At 39.0% G+C, this 13200-nt stretch overlaps 1 protein-coding gene across 14 annotated transcripts in view; it reads left to right on the top strand.

Moving 5' to 3' along the window:
- Positions 1-13200, top strand: part of LOC109409964 (hepatic leukemia factor) — a 682849-nt gene that overhangs the window by 335083 nt on the left and 334566 nt on the right. For 10 of the 14 annotated variants that reach the window (XM_062853779.1, XM_062853780.1, XM_062853778.1 and 7 more), the window contains exon 3: positions 4389-4414. The exons of the other annotated variants lie outside the window; for them this stretch is intronic. In XM_062853779.1, the coding sequence (XP_062709763.1) occupies positions 4389-4414 (26 nt within the window). The remainder of the gene's footprint in view (positions 1-4388; positions 4415-13200) is intronic. 14 annotated transcript variants of the gene reach the window in all.

The raw sequence follows: 13200 nt of genomic DNA, 5'->3' as shown, positions 1-13200 counted from the left end.
ATATCTAGTTAGTAAATGGACACAAACGCGAGTGTGTTGTGGATTGGCATCTAAGCCGAAAGAGAGATGGGTTTATGAAAAAGGACTGTTCACGGTGTGGCTATGGAGCCAGTTTGGCTTTCTATTCCGCAGAATTGTTACTTGTTCTGTGGCTTAGCTGGTTAAAGCACCGGTCTAACGAATACGGAGTCGTGGGTTCGAATCCCACCAGAAAGCAATTTTTTTCACAAATTTCGTCTCTCAATTTGTCAATTAGCAACATTCTAATTAGAAGTTGTTCAAGTATGTTTCAGACATACCAGCAAATCTGGTAAATGCCAGAAAAGGGCAATATGTATCATTGTGTCTTTTTATAACTGATTATTGTAAAAAAAAAACCCAAATTAATCCACCTAGTGGTGATAGCGCCTTTCTCGTCGAATATGTTCTCATGATCCTTCCGTAGACGTAAGCCGATGTGTTCGTGAATCCTGAAAATACTTTATTTAAAAAAGCAAGAATTTTATCAAAGTCATCATCGAATTGTGAATTTTTTTGATGGCACATATTCCGATGTTATGTTCAACGTGTAGGCATTGTGGAAAAATATCTGACTTCGTCAAAATTTTTTCTGCACAATTTAGGCTATATTCAGTTATAATTATAATTATTATATTATTATACATTCAATTATAAATATATTTATCATAGGTTTACAAGATTGCTATAAAATTTGAAATCAAATTTAAATGCAAGCATATGAAATTTCACATACTAAATCCCATACAAATTTCAACCACATTACAGAGTGCGAGTAATTTTAGATGCAAAAGAGGATTGAAAAAACTGTTTTCTGAGTTAATGCGATTTAATTTTAATTTTCCCGTACAACGTTGGTCCATACTATTGTATATTTACACCCTAGGAGTCTGAAATGGCATAGTCGACGGCGTCGACTAGGATTGAACCTAGACCACAGAGAACAGACTCCAGACAAGAACAAATTTCATTCAGAAAGTTATGTAAGGATATGAGAAACACAAATTAAAAGCGAACAAGATCAAGTAAACGGTGACCAAAGCCATATCAAGAGCGATTAGTTTTCTTATACATTTATCCACTTCTGGCGGGAATCGGTTCTGGAACACTACCTGTTGTCCGAAATATGGTCTGAAACTATTTTATTGCTAACCGTGCTTATCATGTTATCGAAAGAGCCGCGATTTGGGTTTGGGTTTGGATCGCCAAATATAAAATGGCTACTTTCAGCGGGAAACTCGGAATCGATTCCTGAATAATACCGATTCCGGAGAGATAGTTTCTAATGCGGCCTGCGCGTATTTTCATGCTAACCGTTTATTAGGCTATCGAAAAAGCCACGATTTGATATTTTGCATGCATGGGTTTGATTCACCTTTATACTTGGTCACTTCCGGCAGGACACCTGGAACCGGTCCCGGTTCACTACCGGTTCAGATATGTTCTGAGAATATTTTCCTGTTAACCTTCCATCAGGTTATCGAAAATGCCGCGGTTTGATGTGTCGCATGCATGGGTTTGTAGCATTTTCATATTTGGCCTCTTCCCCGGGTACCGGTCCAGAACACCTAAATGGCCATAACTCCGGAACGGCTGAACAGATCCGAACCATTTTCAATTGGAAATAATGGGACCAGATTCCGCGTCAAATGAACCGTCGGTCATTAAAATCAGTTGAGGTTTACTGCCAAAAAGTGATGTGAGTACACATACACACACACAGACATCACCTTAATTCATCGAGCTGAGTTGATTGGTATATGTAACTCGACCCTCCGGGCCTTCTACCAAAAAGTAATTTTTGGAGTGAACATATAGCCTTTCTAGTACACTTAGTGTACGAGAAAGGCAAAACATTTCAAATTTAATTTTCAAACTTAATTTTTCTAGCCTAATTCGGTGATTCTAGAACCCAATTGGGCCGAATTTGTGCTCAAAACTGCGATATCTCCACTGGTTTCCGAGATATTTGGAATAAAATGTCATATTTTGGTATCCAACCCAAAAACTACTAAAAAGCCAGATTTTTTTTCAAATATCTCAGAAACCAGTAGAGATATCACAATTTTGAGCACAAATTTGGCCCAATTGGGTTCTAGAATCACCGATTTAGTCTAGAAAAATTAAGTTTGAAAATTAAATTTGAAATGTTTTTTGAAAGTTTGTCCTAGCAAAAATTTCTCTTTGAAGCCTTTGCGCCACCCCTAAATATAAACAGAAATCGCTCATTTTTGTACAACTCAATTATTTCGACAAGTAGTTCACTTTCCACTTGGGAAATCATATATCTGAGAGATTTTTTGAAATTAGCCCCACCCTAGTGGGACACCCTTAACCGGTTCCGGAAAATTTACATGGTTCATTTTTACATTTGACCAATTCCGGCGGGACACCTGAAACCGGTAGTGCAACACTACCGGTGGTCTCTAACGTAATCTGAGCTGATTTTCTTGATTGAAAACCGTTCATCAGCTTATCGAAAAAAAACCGCGATTTGTTGAAGCGCATGCATGGAGTTCGGTTCCCTTCTACATTTGACCACATCCGGAGGGACACCGGGAACCGATTCCGGGACACTACTAGTTTTCCCAAGCATGATATTTTTTCTTGGTAACCATTCATCAGGATACATTAAAACCCATTTGATGTGTCGCGAATATTTTTTTGGTTCTCTTTAACATTCGGCGAGACACCTCAAACCGATTCCGGAACACTATCAGTAGTTTCTAATATGGGCTTAGCTTCTTTCTTGCTGATCGCACAAGTTATCGAAAAGGCCACGATTTGATGTGTCGCATGTATGAATTAGGCCCCTTCCGGCCACTTCAGATATGATCTGAGGCTATTTTCCTGCTTACCATTCCTCAGGTTATAGAAAAAGCGGCGATTTGATGTGTCGCATGCATGGGTTTGATTCACTTTTATATTTGACCACTTCCGGCGGGACACCCGGAACCGGTTCCGGATACTACCTCATCAGATATGGTCTGAGACCATTTTCCTGTTTACCATTCATCAGGTTATAGAAATAGTGGTGATTTGATGTGTCGCATGCATGGGAGTGGTTCACTTTTATAATTGGCCACTTCCGGCGGGACACCCAGAACCGGTTCCGCAACACTACCGGTTCAGATATAGTCTGCGACTATTTTCCTATTTACCGTTCATCAGGTTATAGAAAAAGCTGCGATTTGATGTGTCGCATGCATGGATTTGAATCACTTTTATATTTGGACACTTCCGGCGGGATACCCGGAACCGGTTCCGGAACACTACCGGTTCAGATATGGTCTGAGACTATTTTCCTGTCTACCGTTTATCAAGTTATACAAAAAGCTGCAATTTGATATGTCGCATGCATGGGTTTAGTTCACTTTTATATTTGGCCACTTCCGGCGGGACACCCGGAACCGGTTCCGGAACACTACCGGTTCAGATATAGTCTGCGACTATTTTCCTGCTTACTGTTCATCAGATAATCGAAAATGCCGTGGTTTGATGGGTCACATGCATGGGTTTGTTGCAATTTCATACTTGGCCCCTTCCTGGGCTACCGGTCCGGAACACCTAAATGGCCATAACTCCGGAACGGCTGGACCGATTCAAACCATTTTCAATAGGAAACAATGGGACAATATTCCGCGTCGATTGAAACATAAAGCGTTGAAATCGGATGATATTTACTATCCAAAAGTGAGGTGACATTTTTGTACACATACACACATACACACGCACACACACACACACACACACACACACACACATACATACATACACACACACATACACACACACAGACATCATCTCAACTCGTCGAACTGAGTCGATTGGTATATAAGACTTGGCCTTCCAGGGGTTCTATCAAGATTTCATTTTTGGAGTGAACATATAGCCTTTCGGTACACTTTGGTGTACGAGAAAGGCAAAAACAAAAAAAAATGACATATTATCGATGTACAACACTTTTTCTCCCCATCTTGATCCTTGTACTATGCTTAATCTCAATACTGGTGTGTAAAAGGTGTTCCCTTCAAGTGAAAGGTCTAATTAAAAGTCCAGATTTTATCAACCCATTTTCTTCTGCTTTTCAGGTAACTATATATTACATCCTAAACTACTTGTGCTGTTGACTAACGACAATCCGTGTGTCGAGTGATCGGCCATTGCTAGAATGGCCATTATTAGAAGAAGACAAATAGTTGTTCCATGTAACTTTTTTCGTAAAAATAGACAAAAAAATAATCAAACTCATTGAAATTCTGAAAATAACCTGAGAAAAACAACATGGAGCAATTAAGCGTTGAGAAAAAATGTACTTAAAGTTCTTCGAAACCATTTCCGATTCTAATTTGCCTCATTTCCACTACATGCGGCCTCGTGCTTCACGAAATCGAAGGTAAGTTCGGCTATCGCAGTGCCCTAGGGCAGTGCGTTAGTTTCAGTATTTTTTTTTTGTTTTCAATGAAAGAAACTATTCATTCATATGAGGTACGTGAAGCTTCAATCACCGGGAAAGTCACATGTATGAAAACGCGTCCTCGCCAGTGGAAAACTCCCAGTTTCGCTGGTGGTGACTGTCGGGAACACACGATGACATTTCGAAGAGTTGAGTAGCGACCGTTCGGTGGGAAGCGAAACCACTAGATAAGCCAATTGTGGGCGCATCCTTTTTGCTTTTGGTCGACGACATGGCGGAAGTGTTTTGCGTGGGAAACGCAAAACCAGGCCAACCGTTGGCGTTGGTTGTCGCTGTCGTCGATGCAGTCGATGTGGCGCGTGTTCTTGTCTTTCGCGCGCAATCCAATTAGCTATGTGCTTAGATGCCTACCGATTGTGAAACGCGCAATATCAGCCCAGCACGCTATAGGCTGGTAACTGCTACTAGCTGTTGGATGATGAACTTGGTGGGAGTGTTAAATGGGATGGAAAATTCCGGAATTTAGTTGAATCGATTGTTAGATCGCTTTTCAGAATGTGGCTCATGCTTGGATTATCGCAGTTTTCAAGGTTTTCTGTATCCTTCGAGAGATTATCATTTATATTTCGTATCTATTTGTTACTTCCACAATGTCTGCACAAAGGAATTCCGTTTAGTTTCCAAGAGATACTCACTTCGACCAACCAAACCGAAACAAAGCGTCATCGGTATCATGCCCACACTTCCCAAAACTGGATTAAATTAATGCCATTAATTCTAAACCACTCTGTCACTCAAACCCGCCTAACTTTCCACCTAGCCAAGCCAACCGATTTAAATGCCCGGACCCGACCCTCCACCCGGTTCCCAGCATTATGTTCAAATTTTGCAAACCCGTCCACCCAAACAACCTCAATTCTGCGAAGCGAAGCGGCTTGTGCTTGGTGGCTTGATGCTTGTGCGTCGTCGCCGCGTCGCGCTTATCGGACCCATCATCGCACCGACCCAATCTCGTTCCCATAGACAATCGTGCAAAAATTTGGACCAAACCAGCCAGCCACACGCACATTTCCAGTTTGGGCCCCTAAACCTATGGAGAGACGCACGGCGCGCGGTGGGATCGGGTCCGAAAAGTTTCGCATTCCGCTAAGGCGGTTTCAAGGGGTAGGTACCTGAAGGGGTGACGCGCAGCGCAGTCAGTCAGTGGCGAAAAGTGAGAGTAGAGGCTTCGATGGGTCGGGTGGGCAGGTAGGCTTGTGGCGGGGCTGCGCTGCGGAAAAGAAAGTGCGTGAGCCGAATATTCAGTATGCCCGAAAATTTATCGGTGCGCAGCGTGCCGTGCCGTACGCAACGCAACACCAACACACAGCCGAACGCATCGATGTTTTTGGGTAGCCAAGCATGAGGTCTGTGTGCTTTTCGGGGGCTCACGGGCAGACAAAGAAATTTGATTGGGTAGTGTGTGCCGGGGATTGTTGGAACGGGTTTTTCGGGTATTCAATTAGTGCAAAGAAAACTTAAATCTGAAAGTGCAGTGAATTCTCTATAAACATTTGCGAAATACATTTGCGAATTTTTAAAGATGTCGTCAGGATACATATAACTACATGTTCTAATATCTCAAAACAGGAGATTGAAATTCTACTGGCCAAAGTACCACAGAATTTATTGTTTTATTTATATTTGTTTAAAACTCTGCATTTGGAGAGCTTGTAAGTATGCTTAGTGTTATTATAATAGGTACGCCATTAGGGTTCAGTGATGTTCCACGTCTTAAGTATCATTTTTACCATTCTGCGTTTCAAGACACCTGGTTTTCAAGGATCTATGTTTTTAAATGATGCTTTGATACATTAGGCTAAAAATATTGCATCAAGATCGTTGAGAGGGGCCAAAATTCATATTTGTTTAAAGTGATCCATAATAGCGTCAAACGATCAGCTTCTGGGTCACATTATGGATCACTGTTAAAAGTCACATTATTTTAGTATTGGAATCCCAGAATCAAACAAAACTTCACTAAATTGATAGAAACATATCTCATCCAAGACGTACGAGCGGTTTTCATATCAAATTCGATGGATTTCGACACTTTAAGAGCTTACCACTGCAGGAGTAGCTTCACATGGAATTCGGCTATTTTCTGGCAGTTATGAGAAGACAACTCTATCGTTGCAATATAATACATTTGAGATTCAGATTAAGCTCTAGTAAATCACTTTTTAACAAAAAAAAAACAAATAGGATCATGCCACAAAAATGAATTTCGTACCGAAATATATGTTTTGAGCAAGATATTCAACTTTAAACATCAAAGTGATCCATAACTGTGTAGGGACGGTACTTTTTTAATCTAAAATTTTAAAAGAGATTAGCTTAGTGAGCACTTTCAGTTATTAGACTATGGCCACCGTTCGTATCTAAAAAACGATTTAACGTAAAGTAGAGCACCACACATAGAAGCAAACCAACACGATCGCTGTTAGGCAGACCTCAAGAATGGATTTTACTTTTGTTGTAGAAGACGGCCTGTCAGACCTACACTACCCTAACCTTCTGTTAGGGTGTCTGTTGTGCAGATTATCCCCCTATGGTTTAGAAGGAAAAAAAAAAGACCTCAAGAATGAAGCCCGTGTCTCGGGTTATTAGCAGGGCTTGAAATTTAGAAACATGCTAATGACGGATCTAAATATCTACCCAACAGAGAGTTAAACAAGTGATCTTGGCATAGAGATAATGGAAATTTAAATAATCTTCTTCGAGAGCATAGCTTTTAATCTGATTGTACTTCAAGATTTTTAAAGCCATTTTTGTTTCATTAATATTGGGTTTATTTCTCAGTATTGAGAAGCTTTTCTTAGTTTACTGGTCTTACAATAGTTAGAGATAAAGTTGGTCATGTTTTAACGAAGTTTCTTCGCTCTGCTCTGCATCTTGTCCTGGTTTGAAACGCATAATACTGATATCAGAACCCAGAGACAAGTGTCCTACTTGTGATTTTGTAGGAATAACCATAAATTAAACAGGATTTTTCCTAGGGTTTTCGTCGGAAGTTCTACAAAATATGTGCTCTGGATATTTTTTTCAATAAACTAAGTAGCCCCACGGAAAAAAAACCTTAATGATGAAACTCATATGCCTGAAGTATTTACCCACCCCGTTCTGCGAGAGGGGAGGGGGGTAGGGCATTGATTTGAAATTTTGGAATATCGAACATATACGAGATTTTTTGATCGCTATTTCGGCTAAATGCACGATTACAAAAAAGGAAAGATGTACCACGAACCATTAACGGTTGTGCAACAACCATCAATATTTCATAAGGATCCGTCAGGCTATTCTCATGTGTATTACCGAAACTCATGAATTGTTCGAGAAACAATTTTTTGCTTTAAATTTTCGCTTTTAGTTAACTAGAAAGCTTTTCCCCTTCTTCTGAACGTTAGTCCATATTATTTTACCGAATAAGATTTGTTTGAAACAAGTCCTATATAAAAAGTTTCACTGAAAGTATAAGAATAGTGACCACTGACCCAGAGCAACCGGTGCCAAAATTGGTGGATAGCGGAAATAAAATTTGTGAACGTCGTACTATTCACGTGAGTAGTTTACATCTCGCCAGTGGGGAGAGTCTAAGCTGAGAGTTATCAATGCTATTGCAAACGTTTTTTCATACACAATCTTCACTACTTGTTGTATCTATTCAGAAATACAGTACACGAATAAGTAACTAACACTACGTTGTTGTTATGACTAAAATAGTTTCCGAGCATACTTCTTTCGAACACGTGTTTTTACCAGTGCTTGAAAAGTGAAGCGTTTTCGTGTTCGTCTTTGACCGGCGCATATGACCGATGAGGATCAGCGGTCTCAGTTGGTTCGATTATTTCCTTTGCTTCTTTTGTGTGTTCATTCGGAGTGGTAGCTGGCGTTGATAAGTAATCATATTTTTCATATTCACTCAGATTTAAGCACTGGTTTTTACTGCATGCGTGTTTAGTGCACAACTGTGGTGTTCAGTGTCAATAAGTTTACTAACATTTCAGGACGCGCGCTTGTGTGATCTTAAAATTACACTTTTTACAACGGCGTGCTTTCTGAAGGTTGAATACCAACGTTTCATTTCAAACTAGGATTGACAAATAGGAATAGGACTGCAAACCACGTCAAATATATCTTAAAATCCTTCCTTTTTAGTCCTGTTTGCAAGTTGTTCTGAATTCTTACCGAGAATATTTTCGGAATTTTTACAAAAAAAAAATCTGCACAGATTCTTCAGTAAATTTTTCATGGATGCCTCTTACAAATTTTTCAGGACTCATCTCCGCATTTCGGCAGATATTCCTTTCAGAATTTGTCTCGGATGTCTGAATAAATAAATAGATAACGAATTTGTCACGGCATTCCTCTTGTGATTTCGTCAGCAAATTGCCGAAGGGTTTCTCGGCGTATTTTCCAGAAGTAATCTTAGGATTTCTCTTGATGGTTTTCGGAATTTCCTCCCGTGTTCCTCGCGGGATTTCATCAGGAGTTTCTTCATTCATCAGTAGGTTGAATGGAGTACGGCCGACTCCGGGACGCGAACTGTATGAAATTCCGGTTTCATTTGTGCTACAATTTTTGAAATCAGCCAATGGGATGTGCCATAAAAGTAAGTGACAGACTTACAGACATCACCCCAATTCGTCGAACTAAGCCTTCTATAGAAAATTCATTTTTTGAGTGACCATATAGCCTGGCAGTGCACTTTGGTGTACAATAAAGGCAAACATATCGAAAAAGCAATAAAAAAAATAGAAAAAAATTGCATCAAATTTATGACTAAATTATGTATTCCAGGTTGTTTCAGATTTTCAACCCTAAATTTCTCCACGTATATTTTCCGTAAATTCCGTCCGTTGAGAGTCCTTCTTGAATTCCTTCCGTAGGTTATTCCGGAGTCCTCGCAGGATATTAACATGATTCCTCTCCTAGCTCCTCTTGCAAATTCTACAGGAGTTCTTCCAAAAATTCTTCCCTGGATAATTCCTCCTTGAAAATCTTCCATGCTTCGTCGATCACAGGTTTTCTGCAGAAGTTTTTTTTTCTGTGAATTATTCCAATGGTTTCTAGGTATTGTTCTTGGAGCCCCACGTGGGATTTTGCTCGGTGTTGTTCGTGTGTGGAATTCCTATCCTATCTTTAAAAAAAATAGTGGAAATACTACCAAAGTTTCACCCAAAATATTTCACAGAGATTTTCGCGGAATTGTTCCTGCATGAGTTCCTCCTGAGATTCACTCGTAGCTTATCACAGGACTAATCTTAGAGGTTTTCGGGACTCCTTTTGGTGATTCTCCTTAGATTTCTCCTGGAATTTCTTCAGGGATTCCTTCTATTGGTATTTCCGAAAGACTTCCGTAGGATTTATCCAGGGATTTCCACTGATATTTCTCATGGAGTTCCTGGCGAGATTTATTCCAGAGCCATTTTTCGAAATTCCTCTCAGACCTACTTTCCGGATTCCTTTCGTGAATCGGTACCGGAGCTGGTTCCGCAATGTCCTAATAGATCCTCTTGGGATTCCCTTGGGTATGCTACTTGAGTTTATTGTTAGAAATACCAACAATAAAAAAAAATTAAAAAAAATGAAACTGTGGAAATCTCACGAAGAAATGCAGGACGAATCCTGGTAAACACTCTATTAGCGAACTCCCATGAGGAACGCTGTGATGAATCTGTTAGAGAAATTTTGGAAGATACTCCTATAGAAACACGCAGCTAAACTTGTGCCACTGGGGGAAATCCGTAGATATCTTGTTATGAAATCCAGTCAACGTTCTTGGAAAGATTTTGATAACAATTAACTTGCTTTAACTATCCCGGGTCAAATTCCAGAAGTATCTGGAAGAAATTCCATTGAATATTCCCGGAGAAATCCCTGAAGAAACGCAGGAAGGAACCCAAAGTAACCAAAAGTTCCGCTTCTCATGATAAAATGCAATTTGAAGTTCCACGAAGATCAGATGAAGTTGTTCGGAATTGAACTTTCTGACTGCTTGATAGGCTAACAACGAGCCTTGCTGAAACTTCGCACAAAAGTGCCAGTAAAGCTCATTGTTAGCCTCTAAAGCCGCTCAAAATGCTGCTCGGAACTTTGCTTAAATTTTCAAGTTTCTAGAAGCTCATATCAGTAGTGTGATGTTGTAAGGAAAAATTGTTTGCCATTTTAGACAAAAAGCAACTTCGTAGGCAAATTGTCATAGGCAACAAATTTGATTTTACCAAATTAATGAATATGAAGCGCAATTAAAAAAAATAAATATCACACCGGCCGGTTTCGAACCGGTAACCGCTGCATGAGAGCCCTACATTATACCCTGTGGCTGTGAAAAAGTACATTTTTGTTTTTGGATTAATTTTGAGAAAGTTCCTTAGAAGGCTTAAGTTTCGAAGCCAAGTTCTGACACCACTTAAATATTAAGCTGAAGAGCAACCTTTAACAAGCTGCATAGCTTGTAGAGTACCTTCTTATATAAACTTCTAGTTACTTAGAAAGGAGCTTCGAAAGAGATCTTTCGAGGAATTCAGGGAGCAAAACCGAGATAATCACTGGATAAAATTTTGGAAGTAATCCAGAAAAAAACATCGGGCTGTCCTGCTGTTGAAAAATCCCGTGAAAATTTCAAGATGAAACTTCGGAAGAAATCTCAGAAGGATTTTTGGGTGAAATTTGGGAAGGAATTATGTAAGACACAATGATAAGATTCCAATGAGGATCCTGGAAGGAATTTCAGAAATAATTCTTAAAAAATTTCAAAAAAAAAATCTTGAACCCCAGATATGGTTTTGAGATTTCTCACAGATTCTATCGAAATACCTAATATTTTATAGGTTTAACTAGTTTTCAATCAAAATTTTCAATACTCCATTGATTTTTTTTATTTCTGTTATTTTTCATGATGGGTTTGAGTCTTGGAATCTGAACAAAAAGAATCAAGGATATATTAGTTAACGTCGTAATAGATTATTATATATTTTTTTATTTTATGGTGGAATACACATGAGAATACTATTTCAGCCGTACTGTTACACTGAGATTATAAAAAAAACACGAATTTTTTAAATAAGAGACTGAGATTTCATCGTAGCGGAAACTATGAAAGAATGTTGAGTAAAATTTAAGAAGAATCCTATACTGTTCTTGGAGAAATATCTGGTTAATTTCAGAACAATTTTACACCGAGAATCACATGTGAAACAGCAAAAACCTTTGCAGCAGTCGTAACTCACTCGCAACACACTCACAAAACGTTAATTCTGCTTTAGGAAGGGGAAAAGTGTGGATCCCGAGATGTACTAGCCAAGGTCTAAACACAGAAGTTAACCTAATTTACAGCTCTTTTGTCCACTGGGGCACTACTTGAGCGATTACAACTGACAACTGCACTTACAGTTTGTACAGCGCCTAAATTTATTCTTTTTTTTATCTGTATTAACCCTCTAATACCCAAATTTTTGATTTTGATCTAAATATAATTTTTCGTCATCTAAAATCGATTTAAACATGTTTTGAAAGATGATTATTTTCAATTCTCGTTTTCGTGAATTTCACTTTTTGATTTTTCTAATTTTTATTTTTGAACATCCCCACACTTTTATATTTTTCCTGGAAGCCTATTTGGGGTACGGATTTTTTGGGATGTAAACATTTTGAGATTTTATGATTATTGTTGAAATATATTTATTTTAATTTTTTTTCATATAAAATTTTATTTTCCGTGTAATTTTAAGGAAAATAATTTTAGAGTGTATTCGATCCTCTTAAACTATTGAACAAGGATAGAATGGCTTGGAAAAAAATTAAAATATGTTAATTGTAGCGATTCAATACAAAATAAACAATGACTTCTAAAAGGTGACCAAAACATCAATTTTTCAATGATTTTTAAAAAATGTAAATGCGCTTTAAAATACACCAAAAACTATTTTGAGATATACAAAACAGTCCTAAATATCAGCCAAAAATATAAAAATTTTGATTTCCCACGAAACAAAAATTACAAAAATGCTCAAACTATACCCCGTCTAAAGGCGGGGTTGGGTATTAGAGGGTTAACGAGATTTTTAGCCCTAGGCTAGTTCATCTCGAGACCCACACTTTACTTCCCTTCCGAAGGAAGAACTCACATTTTGCGAGTTTGTCGGGAGTGGGATTCGATCCCAGGTCCTCGGCGTGATTGTCAAGTGTTCTAGCCATCACACCAGGTCCGCTCCATTTAAATTTATTCTATTCTACTATATCGAGCTGGTTTTTGTGCTGCTTTCACTTTGCTACCATGTCCATGGTGGAATGTTGAGCACGAGGATGTTGATGTGTGGCTGCGGTTCCTTTCCCAGTCCGATCGTGGGTCCATTATGAGTTGCCGTTTCGCGGATATCCAATTATCCAACTCCGTTAGGGCTATGAGAGCTCAAAAAAGGGTCAAGTGTCAGCTGCTCATCGGGGGAGAGAGCAACTGAAGAAGTGCCGGGGATGATATCGAGCCCATTACCATCCGCTTATGAAGCGAACGTGTGACCCTTCAGCCACGGGCCCTGGCAAAAAAAAAAGAAGTTAGTTATGATGAAAATATGGAGTTCTGGAAGAAAAAAACATTATAATGTTGAAAAAACGATACCTGATTTTCAAGAGAAACCTTGAACAGAAGTCCTGCAGTTCTGGTCGCGTTTTCAGAAAAAATACAACAAATAACAAAATAGTATCAAAATTTTCCAAAGAGTTTC

Source organism: Aedes albopictus, chromosome 2 (genome assembly GCF_035046485.1).
Source record: "Aedes albopictus strain Foshan chromosome 2, AalbF5, whole genome shotgun sequence".
Classification (NCBI taxonomy): Eukaryota; Metazoa; Arthropoda; class Insecta; order Diptera; family Culicidae; genus Aedes; species Aedes albopictus.
This window is presented reverse-complemented; position numbering and strand designations above follow the sequence as displayed.